General features: G+C 48.5%; 1 protein-coding gene across 1 annotated transcript; it reads left to right on the top strand.

The window, feature by feature from the left end:
- Positions 1-2,149: 2,149 nt before the first annotated feature.
- Positions 2,150-12,139, top strand: LOC147108385 (zona pellucida sperm-binding protein 4-like). Its single transcript, XM_086004978.1, has 10 exons — positions 2,150-2,309; positions 3,035-3,128; positions 5,131-5,309; positions 5,382-5,479; positions 5,560-5,693; positions 5,778-5,967; positions 8,143-8,290; positions 8,398-8,470; positions 11,786-11,896; positions 11,963-12,139. The coding sequence occupies exons 1-10, from the start codon at positions 2,175-2,177 to the stop codon at positions 12,109-12,111; spliced, it is 1,311 nt and encodes a 436-aa protein (XP_085861104.1). The 5' UTR covers positions 2,150-2,174; the 3' UTR covers positions 12,112-12,139.
- Positions 12,140-21,829: the final 9,690 nt, after the last annotated feature.

The following is a 21,829-nucleotide window of genomic DNA, read 5'->3' as shown; positions in this document are numbered from 1 at the left end:
TAAGGGAACTAGATGTAATATCTCCAAGTTTGCAGACGACACAAAGCTGGGTGGGTGTGTGTGCTGCGAGGAGGATACCGAGAAACTCCAGGATGATTTGGACAGGTTGGGTGATTGGGCAGAAGCGTGGCAGATGCAATATAGCGTGGATAAATGTGAGGTTATCCACTTTGGTGTCAAAAACAGAAAGGCAGACTATTATCTGAATGGCAATAGATTGGGAGAAGGGGAAGTGCAACGAGACCTGGGTGTCCTTGTGCACCAGTCGCTGAAGGTAAGCATACAGGTGCAGCAGGCGGTGAAGAATGCAAATGGTATGTTGGCCTTCATAGCAAAAGGGTTTGAGTACAGGAGCAAGGATGTCCTGCTGCAGTTGTACAGGGCCTTGGTGAGACCACACCTTGAGTACTGTGTGCAGTTTTGGTCACCTTATCTGAGGAAGGATGTTCTTGCCATGGAAGGAGTTCAGTGAAGATTCACAAGGCTGATCCCTGGGATGGCAGGAATGACGTATGAGGAGAGATTGGGTCGATTGGGCTTATACTCGCTGGAGTTTAGAAGAATGAGAGGGGATCTCATCGAAACTTATAAAATTCTGACAGGTCTGGACAAACTAGATGCAGGTAGAATGTTCCCGATGGTCGGAGAGTCCAGAACCAGGGGTCATAATCTAAGGATAAGGGGTAAGCCATTTAGGACAGAGATGAGGAAGAATTTCTTCACCCAGAGAGTGGTGAACCTGTGGAATTCTCTACCACAGAAGGCGGTTGAGGCCAAGTCTTTAAATATATTCAAGAAGGAGTTAGATATATTTCTTAGAGCTAAAGGTATCAAGGGATATGGGGAGAAGGCAGGTACGGGGTACTGAGTTTGGATGATCAGCCATGATCTCATCGAATGGTGGAGCAGGCTCGAGGGGCCGAATGGCCTACTCCTGCTCCTATCTTCTATGTTTCTATGTTTCTATGACCAGTTACAACTATCGAGGAATTTTGCTGGAGCTCTTTCCTAGAGGTTTTATGAAGAGTTTCAATGGGGTCGACAGATGTTTCCACTTGTGGGGAAAGAACTAGGAGTTTGTGTAGTTTAGCTGTGACCTCTGCAAATAATTGCTGTTTATAAAATGCAATTTTGTTTTCAAGAATCGTTCAATGATTTTTTTTTGAAGGGGCACGGTTAAAGAAGAGTTCAAGAAGTAGAAATATGATTAATTCCTGAGTTAGGACATTCAACATTCCTACATTACAACAGCGACTACACTTCAAAACTACTTCATTGGCTGTAAGGTGCTTTGGGACATCCTGAGATCGTGAAAGGCGCTGTAGAATGATAGCTTCACTAGGCTGGTACCTCATTCTCCGGTATTCCTGGTGCTGCTCCTGGCTCACTCTTCTACACTTGCATTGAAGCAGGGTTATTTTCCTGGCTTGTTGGTGATCAAGCAGTGAGGGCCACCAGGTTACATATTGTGGTGGGATACAATTCTGCTGCTGCTGATGGTCCGCAGCACCTCATGATGTTTGGACTACTAGACCTGTCCTTAGTCTGTCTCCCTTAGCCTGGTGGTAGTGCCACACTACACGATGGAGAGTGGTGCAGCCATTATATATCAGCCTACATTAGACGGTCAAATCCTGCAGGGAGGCTCCAGGCCACAACTTCTGACACTAGAGCAGAGAAAGTGAGTGCAATGGGCCCGAGGGTCAGTTGCTAAGATGTTATTTGGAGCAGGAATGGAAGACTGACCCTTGGGAACCAGCGGAGACAGGCTGACAGACGGACCGTTTGCCTGCCTGCCTCTCTTCCGCGGCTATGTTCGCGCCCGGGTGGCGCTGCAGATGGGGCACGCGGTGTCCGCCGGCACGCTTGAGGCCTTCCGCGACCGGTGGGCGCCGCGGGGACTGGAGTGCATCATCACCCCGGCCAACGCAATTTTAACTTAATTTGTTCAGTTTTATTTTAAATGTTATTAATTTACAATCAATTTGTTTAATGAAAAAGAGTGACAGGCTGACAGATACAGCGTATCAAGAATGCAAACTACCTCCCCGAGTAACCCGTGGGAACAGGAACCCGCCACACTGGGATTGGCTCCAATTCCTGCCGCACTCGGAGCCCGGCCATAAAGCGGCTTGGTGTGGGAGGAGATTATTATTCTACTTGCAGCAACCAAGATGGGGCATTGGACGGTTGGCTGCTCTCTCTGCCTCTTCGCTGGGCTCTCCTTACTCCGAGCCCAGCCACTGCTTCTCGGCGATGATGTTTGTCCGACAGACCCAGGCTGGAGATTTGAGTGCGGCCACCCAGACATTAGCAGCACCGACTGCATCAGCCAGGGTTCCTCTTTTGGTAAAACCATAAATTTAGACAGATAAAAACTGTAAATAAACCATTAAAACTGTAAATAAACCAATAAAACTGTAATAAACCAATAAAACTTCAAATAAACCTTAATAATCAAATTAAAATTTGGTTCTCCAGCCCAATCATGCACTCCAGTCCCCGCGGCGCCCACCGGTCACGAAAGTGATCTAGCGCGCCGGCGGACACCGCGTGCTCCAGCTCTAGGGCCACCCGGGCGCGAACATGGCCACGGAAGAGAGGGAGGCAATCCAGCCGGACGACCCCCTCGACCGCCCGCTGCCTAGACCAATTAATGGCCTTCTTCACCAGGCCCAGGAGCAGACCCACGAGGAGGTCCTCCGACCTGCCCGCTCCCCTCCGCACCGGGTGGCCGTAGATCAAGAGCGTGGGACTGAAGTGCAACCAAAACTTGAGGAGCAGCCCCTTCAAATAATGAAAGAGGGGCTGCAACCTCTCACACTCGATATAAATATGAAACACGGACTCCTCCAGACCGCAGAACAAACATGCGGTCTGGGAGTCCGTGAACCTACTTAAATACCTATTGCACGGGACTGCCCTGTGCAACACCCTCCAGGCCAAGTCCCCAATAGAACAAGGGAGGACTCCCGCATAGAGAGCCCCCCATTGGGGACCCCCAGGCTGAAGATTTGAGTGCGGCCACCCAGACATTAGCAGCACCGACTGCATCAGCCAGGGTTGCTGCTTTGACCCGCGGGGCTCGAATGTCCATCCCTGCTTCTACAGTCTGAGGAACAGCCCAGGTAACAAAGCGCTCCTCGACCCGATTCTAGAGGGAATACTTGTGGGGATGGGGGAGGAATCCAACTTGTAGACCAGGACATGATCCACGGACTTGTTGCTGTCTCATTCTGTGTAATGGGGCAGGGTGGACATGTCTGTTGACCGAACTCCTCCCGTGGAGTCCTGAGTGTAGCTGCTTCCCCTTGGTGTATGGTATTGTAATTAACTAAATAGAACATCAAGGTGTATGGCTGTTCCTCCCGCCATCATATTGAAGGCAGGTGTCAATAGTTGAGGTTCGGGGTATTGGAAGGAATTAGCTCGGTTTGTGAATACTTGCTGGAATGAGGAAATGGTGTCCAGTTTGATTCAGTTGAAGTCAAGTAACCTGCTGCTGAAATTGTATAATGAGTGACCCTATTGCTCTGCGAAGGTGTTGATTCTGTCGATCAGGTGGTTATTGGGCATTATTAATGGTACATGTCTGGTCTACAATGGCAGTAAATCTCAAACCTGTGCTTCATCTAATGGTGGTAGGGTGGAGCAAGTTTGGCCTTGACGGTTGATCCACCTGGTGAAGGAACATTGGTGGTAAAATTGGCCTTTCAGTAGAATTGGTAATGTGTTGAGTCTGCAGGATCTCTTCTACAGGTTGGTTGGTCAAGCTGTTACTGGATTAGTAGTTGTTGAGAACATGGAATCTTCTGTAGGCTACAATTTATATTTATGAATTCTCTCATTGAATAGCCAGTCACACCCACAGTAGTGGAAAGGTAACTGCTGTTGCAAGGAAGGTTTTTTGATGGTAAATATCTGCCACACCTGATGCATGTGTTTGGGTTGTTGCTTATAAATATTGGTGGCCTGCAGTAGACCTTTGGACTCCAATGTTTTGATTTCCATGTGGTTTGGAGTTTGCTGCTGATTGGTACAAAGTAGCTCCCACCTTATGATGTTCTCTTGAATGGTGGTAGCAAAAAAAAATCACTATCCAGTCCAGAGCTTCCAATGCAATAGCATGGATATCTTGTAGGCTGCCTGAGAATTTCATCTGAGGGCAATGCTCAATGTTGTGATCCAGGGTCTAATTAGGAGCTCCACAGTCGCATGATGGGCATGCTTTAATCTTCCACCTATGCAGATGGTGGCAGCATCTACCATGACTGGTTCTGAGGCAGTTGATTGTCCTAGTTTGATCCTTCAGGCTGTACTATGAAGTCCTCTATGGAATCCATTTGGAATGTTGCATTTCACCATCTGTCAAGACTGAAGGGTTTTGGCAAGTGTCCAAAATTGCTTTCTAGATTTGAGATGGGTTGGCCTAGATCGGCATGTCTCTTCTGGTGTAGCGGTAGTTGCATCTGAGACTGCATATTCACAGCGTAAGTGTGGTGACCAATTACCTGATTGTCATTTTAAAAAAACATCTGGTTCACTAATTTCCTTTTTTGGGGAAGGAAATCTGCTGTCTTTGCCTGGACTGGCCTATGAGTCCAGACCCACAGCAATGTGGTTGACTCTTAGCAGCTCTCTGAAATGGCCCAGCAAGCCACTGAGTTGTACCAAACCACTGACTGTCACTGGGAACCTTCCCCCACATGGAAGGCAGCTCACCACCACCTTTATGGGGCAATAAATCCCAGCCTTGCCAGTGACCCCCACATCCTGTGAATTAATAATAAAACAATAACTCAATCTGAAATCACTGCTAGCCATGGGTCAAGTGATATGCAGTTGGGATATAGATCAGTCATGATCTCATTGAATGGTGGCACCGGCCTGAGGGGCAGACTGGCCGAGACCTGTTCCCAGCTAATATAAATGCATCCTTGCTCACTCCACTGTCAAACTAAATGGTTGTGCTTCTACTTGGATTCTAGTCCTGTTCCTGCTGTGAGCTGGTCTGTGGCTTTTGAGACTCTGTCCCTCAAGTCTCTGGTCTGAGACCTCTGATTTCTCCACGAATGAGAAGCCCCTGACCATCAATGGGAGCAGTGGAATTGAATTGTAATTCTCTTGCAGTGTGCACAGCGGATGGTCAGTTCATCATAGTGATCTCCAAGACCCTGACCCTTCCTGCCCTCAACCTGTCATCTCTGTATGTGAAAGATGGACAAGAAGCAGAGTGCAGGCCTAAACTAACCACTGCCCAGCTTGCGACCTTCCGCTTCCCGATTACCTCTTGTGGCTCGACCAAGCGGGTGAGTATTAATGGGCCGAGCATTCTCCACCTGAATGAACCAGCTCCCTATTAACCAGTGTCCTCATTGCAGGAGGAGAATGGAACCTTGGTGTATGAAACGGATGTGTTGGGTAAGAGGATGATTCTGACTGGGAAACTGGGCTCAATAACCCGAGACAGCACCTTCAGGTAGGAGGATGGTGGGGAGATGTTGGGGTTGGAGGGATGTGTTGCTGGATGAAGCTCCACCTGCTATTGTCTCTCTGCAGCCTGCATGTCCAGTGCAAGTACAAGGGGAGGAAAGAGACTGGCTTACAAATCAATGCCACGGTTTACACGGCTCCTCCACCACCTCCAGCTTCTGATGATGGGATTCTGAAACTGGAACTGAGAATTGCAAAAGGTACAACGGCCCTGGGTAATGGTGACAGAAGCACTGGGAATGTGTCGATGCAGGGAGTTACTGATTCTTCTGTCTGCCTTTCAGGTGGTAACTACAGATCCTGGTATGTGGATAGTGACTACCCCATTCAGAGTATCCTTCAGGACCCGGTGTTTGTGGAGGTTCGTGTCCAGGACCGCACGGACCCAATGATTGTCCTGAGGTTGCATGACTGCTGGGCGACTCCTGTCCCAGCCCCAAACTTCGAGGTGCAATGGAGTTTACTGGTGGATGGGTAAGGAAAAGTTGAATGGAAGGGCTAATGGTTATAGAAAATGATGATGGGCAGGGAAAGATCAACTGTTCAATCAAGCCTGCCCCACACTGACACTAGCATTGTGACTAGACCGTTCCTACTCATCTGAATAACCACGCAATCTCCTGGGAGAGACAGAAAACCCAGGACCAGGACAAAGACCAATGAGGAGAGGGAGGTGGGTGGGGGGAATACTGATTCCTCTGATTGCATCAGGTGATTGCATCCAGTCCTGGAGATCACATGGGCCACACTCTGCCAAATGTTAATTGTGAAGACACTTGCCTTCTATGTGATCGGAGCTCTGCTTCTGGCCAAGGACCAGTCCAGCTCTCCCCTGGTAGGTAGGCAGCAAATTGGAACCAACCCTTTGTCTGTGTTCTAGTCACTCGCTACTGTCTAGCCGGGGGGGGGGGTAGGAAGTAGAACCACCCAACATTAGTCTATTCCTACTCTTGCCCAAACACCTCCCCATGTCCTCGTATGTCAAACTAATAATCTCAGCAAGGATGCTATACAGCCCTTTATAGATCTCCATCAGGCCACCTCTAATTCTATGCTGGTCAAGGATAAATAGACACCGCTCAATGTGTCTGAGTAGCTAAGGTGCTTGTAGCTAGGATTCATTCTTGTAGTTCCTCAGTACCTTCTCCCATGGAAGCAGAGGGTAGTGGTTGATGTGTTTTTTTGTGACTGGAAGGCTGGTTCCAGTGGAGTTCTGCAGGGCTCAATACTAGGTCCCTTGCTTTGTGTGGTGTATATATCAACAATCTTGACTTGAATATAGGGGGGTATGATTAACAAGTTTACAGATGGTACTAAAATCTGCTGTGTGGTTGATACTGAAGGAAGCTGTAAACTGCAGGAAGATATCAATAAATTGGTCAAGTGGGCAGAATAGTGGCAAATGGAATACAACCTGGAGATGTGAGGTAATGCATTTGGGGAGGGCAACAAGGAAAGGGAATACACATTAAATGGTAGGACACGAGTAGTGTAGAGGAACAAAGGAACCTTGGCGTGCATGTCCACAGATCCCTGAAGGTAGCAGGCCAAGTAGATAAGGTGATTAAGAAAGCATATGTAATGCTTGCCTTTATTAGCTGTGGGATAGAAAACAAGAGCAGGGGGGTTATGCTTCAACTGCATGAAACACTAGTTAGGCCTCAGCTGGAGTACTGTGTGCAGTTCTGGTCACCACATTACAGGAAAGATGTGATTGCACTAGAGGGTACAGAAGAGATTTACAAGGATGTTGCTGGGAGTAGAGAATCTTAGCTATGAGGAAAGACTGGATAGGCTGGGTTTGTTTTCCTTGGAACATAGGAGGCTGAGGAGACCTTATTGAGGTGGGTAAAATTGGGGGGCCTAGATCAAGTGGATAGAAAGGTCCTATTTCCCTTGGCAGAGGGCTCAAGAACCAGGGGGCACAGATTTAAAGTAATTGGTGGAAGGTTTAGAAGTGGGTCATGTGATTAGGCTGGATAGCTTTGTTGGCCGGTGTGGACGCTGTAGTGTATGTACTTTGCAGAAGGACCTATATTCTGCAGCCCCTGTATACTGCAGTACCAGTAGTGACCACCCCTGTATATAAGCCTGTGTAGTAACATTTGCATAGTAGTTCCAGGTTGCCTCCATTCAGTAAAGACCTGTTATAACCAACTCCTGCAGTCCGTGTCTCAATTATACACGGACATAATAGATGCGATGGGCCAAAATGGCCTCCTTCCGTGCTGTAACTTTCTATGATTCTATGTGAGGGGACCAAAACTAGGTGTAGTACAATTGATGCAGTCTATCCAATGACATGCATAGTGACTGAATGTTGTCCTTTGATTTGTATTGAATAGTTCTATGAATACAATCCAATACCCTGTTGGCTTTAGCTAAGTTTCTCTACATGGGTCAAGAGAAAATGTTCAGGATCATTCAGTATTGTTCCACTAATGCAGCAGTTACTATTGCACTAACAAAGCTGAACGTGACCCTAGCTTTAGGAGTAATGGGGTGAACTAATTGGTACATTGTAGATGGCTACTTTCTCATCGAAGGAATGGCTTGCACTCTAACCCTTGCAACCAATGAATGAAAATCCCTTTTTTTTATTGGATCAATTTATTTTCCTGCTCCCACTGACTGACCCTCCTGTTGCAGGTGCCCCTATGAGGGTGATGACTACCAGACCCTCCTACACCCAGTGGATGTGTTTTCTGGCCTGCAGTTCCCAACCCATCACAAGCGGTTTGAAGTGAAGACTTTTGTTTTCCTGGATGGAGATTCTGCCCAGCCCCTCACTGGACAGGTAACCAAACAGGAGTCTGAGCCAATGAAATCCTTTACTGGCTCCTTGTATAATAGCCTGGTTCATCTGTCTGCATGAAGCTCGCTGTAAACTCCTTTCCGTTCTAGGTTTACTTGCACTGCAGTGCTGAGGTGTGCTCCCCCTCTGCTCAGGATGACTGTACATCCAAATGTGGCCGAAGTGAGTCTTTGATTTAATCTCTTGCTGATTTTGTTCTGATGCAGAATTAGTTTCTAGTCAAAGCAAAAATAATTTGCTGGTGTTACAGTAATATCTGGCCAGTTCCCTACAACGAGAGGTTTATCACTCTCTCCCTTCCAATATGAACAAACCTGCTCTCAATGGGAAGGACCCTTATCTATAAATGGGAGCCGGAACTCTTAACCAGAATCTCCAGGGCCTGACTGCAATCGTCAGAACATAAGAAATAGGAGCAGGAGTTGGCCGTTTGGCCCCTCGAGCCTGCTCCGCCATTCAATAAGATCATATCTGATGACCTCAACGCCCCTTTCCTGCCTGCTCCCCATAACCTTTGACTTCTCTGCAGCTCAAATATGTATATCTCTGCCTTGGATATCTTCAATGACTCTGCCTCCACAGCTCTGGGGTAGAGAATTCCAAAGTTTCACGACCCCCTGAGAAGAACTTCCTCCTCATCTTTTCAAATAGGCGACCCCTTATCCTGAAACTGTGCCTCCCCCCAGTTCTAGATTCCACCCTGAAGGAAACATCCTCCCTGCATCCACACTTGAGCCTCCTCAGAATCTTATGTTTCATCTAAATTCCAATGAGTATAGGCTCAACCCTGCTTCATAAGACAACCCCTTCATCTCAGGAATTAATCTAGTGAACGTTCTCTGGACTGCCTCCAATGCAAATATATCCCCCCTTTTTTAAATAAGGAAACCAAAACTACGCAGTACTCCAGGTGTGGTGTCACCAGTGCCCTGTACAGTTGTAGCAAGCCCTCCCCACTTTTATACTCCCATCACCCCTTGCAATAAAGGCCAACATTCATTTGCCTTTCTAATTACTTGCTGTACCTGCATGCTAACTTTTTGTGTTTGATGTACAAGGACTCCCAGATCCATCTGTACTGCAGCATTAGACAGTCTCTATATTTATATATATTTTTTTAAATTTGCTTTAAAATTTCCAACCAGTGGATAACCTCAGTTTCCCACATTATACTCCAGCTGCCAAATTTTTGCCCACTCTCCCTATCCATATCCCTCTGCAGACATTTTATGTCCTCACAATTTGCTTTCCCACTTATCTTTATCATTAGCAAATTTGGCTACATTACACTCCCTTCATCCAAGTCATTAAAATAGATTGTAAATAGTTAAGGCCCCAGCACTGATCTCTGGCACCCCACTAGTTAGTTTGCCAACTGGAAAATGACCCATTTATCCTGACTTTGTTTTCTGTTAGTTAGCCAATCTTCTATCCATGCTAATATATTACCCCCAACCCATTGAGCTCTTATCTTGTGCAGTAATCTTTTATGTGACACCTTATCAAAGACCTTTTTTGGAAATCCAAATACACTACATCTACTGGTTCCCCTTTATCCACCCAGCTTGTTACATCCTCCAAGAACTGTAGTAAATTTGTCAAACATGATTTCCCTTTCATACAATTAAGCAGAGTCAACATGGCTTTATGATCTAAATGTCCTGCTATTACTTCCTTAATAATGGATTCCAGCATTTACCCAATGACCGGCTAACTGGCCTATAGTTTCCTGCTTTTTGCCTCCCTCCTTTCTTCATTTGTTACATTTGCAGTTCTCCGACTGCTCCAGAATCCAGGGAATTTTGGTAGAATACAGCCAACACATCTGCTATCTCTGCAGCCACTTCTTTTAGACCCTAGGATGCAGGCCATCAGGTCCAGGGGACTTGTCAGCCTTTAGTCCCATTAGTTTGCCTAGTACTTTATATCTCTAGTGATAGTCATTGTTAAGTTCTTCCCTCACAAAAGCCCCTTGATTGATTATCAATTATTATTGGGATGCTTTTGTTGTCTTCTACTGTGGAAACTGATATGAAATATTTGCTCAAAGTCTCTGCCATTTCCCTGTTTTCCATTATTAATTCCCCAGCTCCAACATTTACTTAGCTACTCTCTTCCCTTTATGTATCTGTAGAAGCTCTTGCTGTCTCTTTATATTTTTTGCTAGTTTACACATCATCTATTTAGTCATCCTTTGCTGGTTTCTAAGGCCTACCACTAATCTTCACAACATTGTATGCCTTTTCAATCAATTAGATGCCTTCCTTAGTTAGCCACAGATGGTTCATCCTTCTGTCTTTCTTTCTCACTGGAATAAACGGAGCGTTATGAAATGGCTGCCACTGCTTATCTACTGTCTTACCCTTTAATCTATTTTCCCAGTCTACTTTAGCCAACTCTATCTTCATACCTTTGTAATTGCCTTTATTTAAGTTTAGGACACTAGTTTCAGACCCAAATGTCTTGCCCTAAAACTTCTCATACTATGATCACTGTTCCCTAGGGGATCATTAATCCTGTCTCATACACATTACCAGATCTAAAATAGCCGCCTCCCTAGTTGGTTCCACAACGTTTTGTTCTAAGAAACCATCCTGAATACAATCTATGAACTCTTCCTCAAGGATACCCTTGCCAATTTGATTTGTCCAATCTACATGAAGATTAAAATCACCTATGATTATCACAGTACCTTTCTTACAAGCCCCTATTATTTCTTGATTTATACTCTCTCTGTCGCTCCTACAGTGTAGCTACTGCGGGGGGACCTATAGACTACTCCCACCGGTGACTTCTTTCCTGTACTATTTCTTATCTCCACCCAAACTGATTCTACATCCTGCTCTTCTGAGCCATATCATTTCTCACCACTGCACTGATCTCATCCTTTATTAACAGAGCTACCCCACCTCTTCTTCCTTTCTGCCTATCTTCTGAAATGTCAAATACCCCATAATATTCAGTTCCCAGCTTTGGTCACCTTGCAACCATGTCTCTAATGACTATCAGATCATGGCCATTTATTTCTCTTTTTGCCATCAACTCCTCTATCTTGTTACGAATGCTGCATGCGTTCAGATAGAGCTTTTAATTTTCCCTTTACCATTTTTACCCACTCTGAAACTCTTTGCCGGTGCATGCTTATGTTTGTACGCTCTGTCTCCTGTCACACTCTGGTTATCGGTTCTCCTATTGCTACCCTGCACTATTGCCTTCTCCTCCTTTCTGTCTTTCTAAATTCCCCTTCGCCTCAATCCCCCTTCCCACTAATAGTCTCAGTCTAGGTAGTGTCTAGCTGTTTGCCCATCATTGCAAACATTGAACTGGAAGTGCAGATGGTGTAACGTGGGTTGGTCTCTGGCTATATAGCAGGTAAAGTGTGATCTCCAGTGTCTAGTCAGGAGTTTTCTTCTTGGAGATGATACATGGGTGGGTCAGGACAAAACTGTCTGCTAACAATGTCTCATTTCCCAATAGAGAGACGCAGGAGTACAGGTGACCATGAGGGAACATTGGTGAGTGCTCCTGGTCCCATCATATTCCTGGAAGGTGAGAGTCATCTGTCTAAGAAGCTGCTTGAAGAGAATGGTAAGTGGAGGTTCTTCAATAGGCCACTGTGAACCCTTCCAAATATAACGTCTTGTGTCCCAATAGATGCTGCTGGGTCTCCTTCTCGGTTTCTGCGTGGAGCAGCCATTGGCTTCATGGTGGTGGCTCTGTCCCTGTTGGTGGTGATGGCTGCAGTGTACAGGATGAAGAAACCAAGAGCTCTCTCTTCCCAATGTAGTGAGATTGAACTGTAGACCTGAACAAATAAACCAGCTGGACAGATGTGTGCCTTTTGGGTGTTGATGTGAATCATGAAATGGCTATTAGGAAGTCCTAGGTACACTAGTAGTAAACATTAAATCCCACTGACTGGAGGGACAAGGTGTAAACTGAGCAAAGCTTTACCGTCAGACATGGTAACTATCTAATCCAGCACTCCTTGTGTCTAGTTGAGGTTGGGGGGGGCCCCCCTGCCCCCACAAGAAAAAGCAAAGCCCTGGCTTTTGTCAGCTGACAAGGTGGGGGGGTCATTGGGAAATCCTTTTGCTCTAAAGAATGACCTGATTACAATGTGCATTAGTACTTACAGTAATATTGTCTTAGGCTGCCCTGCATTCAACTTCTAACCAGTTTTTTCTTTATTGAGGATTAGACCTTGGGTTGACTTAGATCCTGGGAAAGAATGTGTGGGTAACTTGGTTTGTTCTATGCAAAAGCAGGAGTGTGGCACATGATCAAGATGTCTTAAATTAAGAAACCACCAAGGCTGCTGCAGTGGTGCCTGAGAACCTTCACCTATCTCGTCTACAAGGGTCATACTTTTTATTTCTCTCCTGCTCCCTCCTTCCCTGCAGCTGCCTGTTTGCCATGTGCCTATGATGGACTGCAGGCTGAGTGCTTTTGTGTAGTGTGCTATTGTTTGGCATGGCACCTCAAGTGAACAGTTGAGGACCTTTTCCTACAGATGCTCAGGCTCCTGCCTGTAGGCCTAGCAGACCTTTAGTGGAACAGTATTTCTCTTTGGACTGGGTTGGGGATTCATGGCAAGAACTGAGCCAGAGCGTCACTGATCTCATTAGACCCAACACCAATGTCGGGCTGGTCAGTGAAGCAGTGCCCTGCAGTGGGGACATGGCTGGCATGGACATAGATGATGGTGGCCATGTCTCCTCCACTGCCTACATGGCAGAACTGTCTAGGGCTTCAGCTGCTATGATTATGCATCAATCCCAACCACATTACAGCCAGCCACCTTACCAGTTGTGTATGAAGGATAGATGTCTCCCTTTGCCTTGAGGGCAAGTGTGATAGTAGAAAATAACAGGCATGTGGAGCTCACTGATGCCCATTTTTTGGTCTGCCCTCTGGCTCCTGCTCTACATGGGGAGGAGGGTGAGAACCATAGCCTGGCAGCTGAATCTAGAAGTTGTGAATATGAAGAATGTATTTTAGCAGCTCAATGTTGTGCAAAGGACTCCCCGGGGGTGAGGGGGAACTTCAGTTGCGCTTATGGGGTACAAAGCAACTATTGCCTGGGCACGGTGATTTTTGCACCATTCGTGAAATTGACCAGATTTTGCGGCAGTGCTCAGCACTACGCCACAATCTCCTGCGCCCACAGATCATGACGTCAGTCGAGCGTATAGCACCCTGGACCGGATATTGAGTGGCTGCACCTGCTGCTAGCAACGACAGGTTGAGGGGAATGTTTTGCAGTCGGGAAGGGACTGGGGAAGTGCTATTTAAAGGTGACCGCTTCATGCCTCTTTGTCTGACATTTTTGCACTACTCAGTGAGACACACTATTGGAGAGATTCAATGCTGTGAAGGAGTTTTGGGTCCTGAGTAGCATTTTGCAGTATCATTTTGATTTAACCTTCCTTGCATGCATCGATTTTTAGAAGAGACTATGGGGGCTTCACTCTAAGCTCCTTTCCAAGGCGCCTCCATTGTTCTTTCCAGCAGATTTGATGTACAGGCCTTTGAAGGCTGGAATGAGCAGGGTGTGCAGGCTGGAGAGCAAGATCGACAGACCCCTTAAGAACTAGCCAGCGCCGGTCTGTTCCATTGCTGACTGACATCACATGAGCTTCGCCAGCCCTCTGAGGTAGCTCCTTGCTGTTGGCGCCTTAACACAGGTGTATAGCACCGGATTTAGTGCTCCAATCACCTCCAGGGACGATAGAAGCCACGTTTGGAGACGGAGGCAATAATTTGCACTTTGTTAAACTTTGCACCCGGCTGATAATTGCACCCCAAACAAGGTGATCCCAAAATCCTTACCCCCTGCCCTGCCAACCACCCCAGGAGTTTAGATTACAATGGCCCAGATTTTGTGGACAAAAGGCTGTGTGAACTGCTTTTGCTGTTAATATACAGATTGGCCAGCAAAGATACTCCCTGAATTTCAAATCCCACCAGTTGCTGATTGATTTATGCCTCTCCACCATTAGTTTTGCATAAATGACATTTTCCCTTAACCTGCCTGTGCTTTTAATGAAGTTGTTGCAGTTGTATATTTGCCAGAGTTCAGTTTCTTGTGTAAGTACCCTTTCACTGACTGATCCCCTCTCTGGCCCGGATAGTGAACAAAATGTAGGGTCTCTTTTGTTCGCCTTGTGAATTGTTCCACATTTTACAAATTCTTGCTTTGCCTCTTGATCCTTGATCGGAGCTGACATTAAATTTACCCACTCTAATTCACCCTCCTTCTCAGTTAATTCTTCAATCAAGGAGATACACCTCTTGTTCAGCCAGGGTACTGTTATCCTCACCATGCTGATTATCACCTCACACTTCCACCAACTTGGTTGGCAAAATTATTAAAAACCTAATGTCTATCCATGATCCTGACCATATCGGCAGGAGTGACCACAGCACAATCCTTGTGGCGACCAAGTTCTGTCTTCCCTATAGACATCCTCCATTGTGTTGTGTGGCACTACCACCATGTTAAATGTGATAGATTCAGACCAGATCTAGCAGCACGAAACTGGGCAGATATGAGGCGCAGTGGGCCAGCGGTAGTAGCAGAATTTTATTCCACCAGAATCTGTAATATCATGGCCTGGCATATCCCTCACTCTACCATTAACATCAAGCCAGGTGACCAAACATGGTTCAATAAGGAGGAGCAGCACCAGGTGAACCATAAAAATGAGGTGACAAACTGGGGAAAGTGCAACCCAGGACGATATGGATACTGAAGCAGCATGCTACAGACAAAGCTAAGCGATCCCACAAACAACGTATCAGATCATTTGTGAATGGTGGGGGGGCAATTAAACAACTAATGGGGGGGAGGAAGAGGAGACTCCAAGAACAACCCCATCCACCATGATGGCAGAGCCCAGCATCTGACTGCAAAAACAAGGCTAAAGCGTTTGAAACCATTTTCAGCCAGAAATGCCAAGTGGATGCGCCATCTCGGCTTCCTCCTGAAGTCCCCACCATTACAGAAGCCAGTCTTCAGCCAATTCAATTAAGCTCCATGTGCTATCAAGAAATGGCTGAACACACTGGATACAGTAAAGGCTCCAGCTGTCGTGGTGAGGACTTGTGCTCCAGAACGAGCCGCGTCTCTAGCCAAGCTCTTCCAATATATAATTACAACACCGCCATCCACCCGACAATGTGGAAAATTGCCCAGGTAGGTCCTGTCCCCAAAAAGCAGAACAAATCCAATCTGGCCAATTTCCGGCCCATCGGTCTACTCTCAATCATTAGCAAAGTGACATCAACAGTGCTATCAAGCGGCACTTACCAAATATATGCTCACCGATGCTTAGGTTGGGTTCTGCCAGGACCACTCGGCTCTAGACAGTAAAACTGAAGTCCGTTGGAATCATGGGGGAAATTCTCAACTGGCTGGAGTCATACCTAGGAAATAGGAAGGTGGTTGTTGGCCAATCATCTCAGCCCCAAGATATGGCTGCAGGAGCTCTTCAGGGCAGTGTCCTAGGCCCAACCAGCTTCAGCTGCTTCATCAATGACCTTCCCTCCATCATAAGCTCAAAAGTGGGGAAGTTCGTTGATGACTGCACAGTGTTCAGCGCTATTCAGAACTCCACAGATAATGATGCTGTTCATGCGCTCATGCTTCAAGACCTGGACGATATTCAGGCTTGGACTGATAAGTGGCAGGTAACATTCGCACCACACAAGTGCCAGGCACTGACCATCGCCAACAAGGGAGAGTCTAACCACTGCCCCTTGACATTCAACGGCATTACCATCACCGAATCCCTCACCATCAGCATCCTGGGGATCACCATTGACCAGAAATTTAGCTGGACCAGCCATATAAATACTGTGGCTACAAGAGCAGATCAGAGGCTGGGTATTCTGTGGCAAGTGTCTCACCTCCTGACTCCCGAAAGCCTTTCCACCATCTACAAGGCACAAGTCAGGCGTGTGATGGAATACTCTCCACTTGCCTGGATGAGTGTAGTTCCAACAACACGCAAGAAGCTTAACACCATCAAGGAAAAAGCAGCTCGCTTGACTGGCACCCCTTCCATCACCTTAACCGTTCACTGACTCCGCCACCGGCGCACTGTGTCTGCCGTCTGTGCCATCTACAAGATGCAATGCAGCAACTCGCCAAGGCTTCTTCGACAGCACCTCCCAAACCCACGACCTCTACCAGCTCGAAGGACAAGAGCAGCAGGCAAATGGGAACACCACCACCTCCAAGTTCCCCTTCAAGTCACACACCATCCTGACTTGGAAATATATTGCATTTCCTTCATCATCGCTGGGTCAAAATCCTGGAACTCCCTCCCTAACAGCACTGTGGGAGTACCTTCACCACATGGACTGCAGCGGTTCAATAAGGCAGCTCATCATCATCACCACCTTCTCGAGGCCAGTTAGAGATGGGCAATAAATTCTGGCCTTGCCAGCAATGCCCACACACCAGGAATGAAAAAAAAACCTTATATAGTCTATAATGTTTACATTCTGCATTTAATTGTTCATTTATTGTTTTTGATCTGAGCTAGATTAACCAATTTGTATATAGAAAACCCAATTATAAATCAGAAGGATCCAAGGGGATGGATGGGAGGAATCATTGGAAGAACAAGGGTCCTACTAGGGTGATTTCTTAATGGACTGATCTGTTGTCCACCTATTTGGTGTGCAGTCCCTGTTCAGGTGAACACCCCCTCCGACATTAGTTACACCATGGGGGGATATAGGGGCAAAGGGAGTTGGGGGCCTTATTTCACAAATCATAGTAGCAACACAGGTCATAAAACATGCAACGCTCTGGGGTTAATTTCTAGAATAGTATTGAAAAGCAGAAATGTTATATCAAACGTATAGTACCACTGTCGGAGGTGGCACCTTTCGGATGAGACGTTAAACAGAGGCCCCGTCTGCTCTCTCAGGTGGATGTAAAAGATCCTATGGCGCTATTTCAAAGAAGAGCAGGGGAGTTATCTCTGGTGTCCTGGCCAACATTTAACACTCAATCAACATCACTAAAATAAAGATTATCTGCTCATTATCTAGACAGAGTAGACAGAGAGAAACTGTTCCTATTGGCAGAAGGGTCCCAGAACCAGAGGGCACAGATTTACGGTAACTGGCAGAAGATCCAAAGGCGACGTGAGGAAAAACTTTTTTACGTAGCGAGTGGTTATGATCTGGAATGCACTGCCTGAGAGTGTGATGGCAGCAGATTAAATCATGGCTTTCAAAAGGGAACTGGTTATATACCTGAAGGAAAAAAAATGCAGGGCTATGGGTCGTGTCTGACTAACTTGATTGAATTTTTTGAGGAGGTAACAAAGAGTGTCGATGAGGGTAGTGCGTTTGATGTAGTCTTTCTGGATTTTAGCAAGGCTTTTGATAATGTCCCGCATGGCAGACTTGTCATGAAAGTATAAGCCCATGGGATCCAAGGCAAAGTGGCTAGTTGGACCCAAAATTGGCTCAGAGCTGGAAACAAAGGGTAATGGTCGAAGGGTGTTTCCAGTGGGGTTCCGCAGGGCTCAGTACTGGGTCCTTTGCTTTTTGTGGTATGTATCAATGATTTGGACTTGAATGTAGGAAGTATGATTAAGAAGTTTGCAGATGATACCAAAATTGGCCATGAGGTTGATAATGAAGAAGCTAGCTGTAGACTGCAGGAAGATATCAATGGACTGGTCAGGTGGGCAGAACAGTGGCAAATGGAATTCAGTCCGGAGAAGTGTGAGGTAATGCATTTGGGGAGGACTACCAAGGCAAGGGGATACACATTGGGCCAGTAATTCCGGTCCCAACGCGTGAGTACCGATGGGGTACTCAGGCGTGGGCCCGTTGGAAGTGCCGGATTTCAGCATGCACAGCGCATGCGCGGGAAACCGGCATTTCCTCCAAGGGGTTCCTCCTTTTTGACTGGTTTGCCCGTGTGTAAGGGCCCCAACTTTTTAGAAATGTAAAAAGGAGACGTAAGGATTTGATTCTTTAAGGTAAGTGGTCTATTATTTAAAATTATAACATTTTTTCCACAGCGTTATTGTTTTTAAGGACTTTACAGTAAGGTCAGTGTATTTTTAGACCCGATTTCTTAAAAAATTATTTTTTTCAAAAATTTGATTAATTGCTCAAAATAGTTTTTTTTAAGTAATTTATAGTTCATTTAATTGGTGTGATGTTTTTTAAAATGTTATTTAAAGTTTAAGTGGTGTTTTGGGTGCCCGTACTTTTCATGAGTTTGACAGTTCTTACTATCAAACTCATGAATGAAGTTTTCCCTCCCCTGATTGGCTGCCCAGTGCTCACCTGATCCCAGCCGGCACATCGCACTAACTACGCCGCTGGATCAGGCAAGCACAGCGCGCCGACAGCTGAACCGGGCCAGTGACAGGAATTCCAAGCAGACCCAGGCTTCAGCTGTCGGCATGCCGGGTAAGTGCACATCGGGGGCTTGCACGCGCGGCAAGCTCCCGAACCTAATTTCTGGGCCACTAAATGGTAGCACACTGAAAAGTGCAGAAGATAAGAGGAACCTTGGAGTGCATGTCCACAGATCCCTGAAGGTAGCAGGACAGGTAGATAAGATAAGGTGGTTAAGAAGGCATACGGGATACTTCCCTTTATTATCGAGGCATAGAATATAAAAGCAGGTGTTGAGATACCGCGGCAAACGTGGGAGTCGAGACAGAGCTATTGAAAACACAACTGCTTTATTCTGACCACATGGCAAACAGGAACTAGAAAAGCCCGCACATCCACTTAAATACTTCCCAGACAGGAAGTGCTCCCGGCAGCCTGTCCCTGCGGGAAACAAGTTGCTGGAGGAAAGGGCCCCCGGCTGGGGGCTTCTGCTTAGACTGTCTGTGCTGCCGTGAGTGGATTATGTCCAGTGGTGGCGTGTCGCCACAGAGCTCTCCCCAGAATCCGCTTAGGAGGAGTGGACGAGTCGTGACGGTGGTCTAATGGTTCTGCCGCAGCGGCTCTGAGTTGTCGCCGGTCTGGTTGGTTGGGTCGGGCGGTTCGCCGCCGGCTGTGCTGGCTTGCCGGGGGGACGGCCTCTGGCTGGAGGCTGGGCCACGGGGACCTGTTCCCCTGGTTCTGTGTATGCTGGTTTGAGCCGGTCGATGGAGACTGTCTCAACCCTGTCGCCGAGTCGCAGCTTGAATACCTTGTCCCCGGTTTGTAGTACCTCGTACGGACCGTCGTATGGGGGTCGCAGGGGGCCGCGGTGCGCGTCGTGTCGCACGAAGACGAAGCGCGCCTGCTGTAAATTTGGCGGGACGTGAGGTGCGAGTTCGCCGTGTCGGTTGACCGGAAGTGGGGCGAACTGCTGAGCGGAACAGAAAGAGTCGAGCCGCTGCTGTTCGGCCGACCAAGACTTGGTAGGCTCCGGAAGGAATTCGCCTGGGATGCGCAGCGGTTGTCCGTAGACTAACTCCGCTGCCGAGGACTGGAGGTCTTCCTTGACCACGGTGCGTAGGCCGAGTAGCATCCACGGTAGGCGGTCAGTCCAGGTACTGTCCTGCAGGCCGGCGCGGAGTGAGGCCTTGAGTGACCTGTGGAAGCGTTCACAAAGTCCGTTGGCCTGCGGGTGGTACGCCGTGGTGCGGTGGAGCGTCACCCCGAGGTTGCGTGCTGTGGCCGTCCAGAGTTCGGAGGTGAACTGGGCGCCTCTGTCGGAGGTTATGTCAGCCGGTACGCCGAACCTCGCAACCCAGGTGTTAACGAACGCCCTGGCGATGTCGGCTGTGGTGGTGGAGGTCAGCGGCACTGCCTCAGGCCAGCGTGTGTAGCGGTCGACCATCGTGAGGAGATAAGTTTGGCCTTGCGATGGCGGCAGGGGACCGACGATGTCGACGTGTACGTGGTCGAAGCAGCGGCTGGGTACCTCGAAGTCTCCCAGGGGTGCTTTGGTGTGCAGCTGTACCTTAGCCCGTTGGCAGGTGAGGCAGGAGGTGGCCCAAGTCCGAACATCTCTGCTAAGGCCGCGCCAGACGAAGCGCTTGGAGAGGAGTTTGACGGATGCGCGGGAACCCGGGTGAGAGAGCCCGTGGAGCGTGTCGAAGACGCGGCGGCGCCAGGTCTCAGGGACGACCGGCCTGGGTTGGCCGAGTGAGATGTTGCACGTGACTGCCGTGGCTTTGGGCCTGTGCGCGACCTTAGCTAGGCGTAGCCCTGGCAGGCTGGTAGCCGCCGAGAGGAGGTCTGGGTCCGTGAGCTGGGCCGCTGCTAGTTGTGCGTAGTCGACCGCGAGGTGATTCGCACGGACGGCGGGACGGGAAAGGCAGTCGGCGACCACGTTGTCTCTACCGGAGACGTGCTGGATGTCCGTAGTAAACTCGGAGACGGCCGCGAGCTGGCGTTGCTGCCTAGCGGACCAGGGTTCGGTGTGCTTGGCCATCGCGTATGTGAGTGGCTTGTCATCCACATACGCGGTGAAGGGGCGGCCTTCCAGGAGGAACCTGAAATGGCGGACCGACAGGTGGAGTGCGAGAAGCTCGCGGTCGAAAGTGGAGTATTTGACTTCCGGGGGGCGCAGTTGGCGGCTGTAGAAGGCAAGTGGCTGCCACGCGCCATTGACCCACTGCTCGAACACGGCCCCGACCGTGTGGTCGGAGGCGTCGGTGGTGAGCGCGACCCGGGCATCGGCCCTCGGGTGCGCGAGCGGAGTGGCGTCGGCGAGCGCGTTTTTGGTGGCGTCGAAGGCGACTGCCGTGTCAGTGGTCCAGGCTACGTCCATCTTGCCGGATTTTCCTCGGAGGGAGTCGTATAGGGGCTTCATAGGGGCTGTGGCTCTGGGGATGAACCTGTTGTAGAAGTTCACCATCCCGAGGAACTCCTGGAGGCCCTTGATGGTTGTGGGGCGGGGGAATTGCTGGACGGCCTGCACCTTGTTGGGCAGGGGGATGGCCCCAGCAGGGGTGATGTGGTGACCGAGAAAATCGATCTCGGTTAGGCCGAATTGGCACTTCGCCGGGCTGAGGATGAGCCCGTGTTGGGCTAGGCGCCCGAACAGGATGCAAAGGTGTTCGAGGTGTTCCTGTTTGGAGGAGCTGGCCACGAGAATGTCGTCTAGATAGACGAATAGGAAGTTCAGGTCCCGGAGGACTGAGTCCATAAGGCGCTGGAAAGCCTGTGCTGCATTCTTGAGGCCGAAGGGCATCCTCAGGAACTCGAACAGGCCGAATGGGGTGATGACGGCCGTTTTGGGGATGTCCGCGGGGTGTACGGGGACTTGGTGGTAACCGCGCACCAGGTCGACTTTGGAAAAGACGGTTCGTCCGGCCAGTCGGGCCGAGAAGTCCTGGATGTGTGGCACCGGGTACCGATCGGGGGTGGTGGCGTCGTTGAGGCGGCGGTAGTCCCCGCAAGGGCGCCAGCCTCCGCCGGGCTTGGGGGCGATGTGGAGGGGCGAGGCCCAAGGGCTGCTGGAGCGGCGGATGATGCCGAGTTGTTCCATGTTGGTAAACTCGGCCCGCGCGATTTCCAGCTTGGCTGGGTTGA

The sequence above is a fragment of the Somniosus microcephalus genome, chromosome 13 (genome assembly GCF_052327205.1).
Source record: "Somniosus microcephalus isolate GS21.2 chromosome 13, FLI_Smic_1.0, whole genome shotgun sequence".
NCBI lineage: Eukaryota > Metazoa > Chordata > Chondrichthyes > Squaliformes > Somniosidae > Somniosus > Somniosus microcephalus.
The sequence above is the reverse complement of the archived record's forward strand: the minus strand, read 5'-3'. Positions and strand labels throughout refer to the sequence as shown.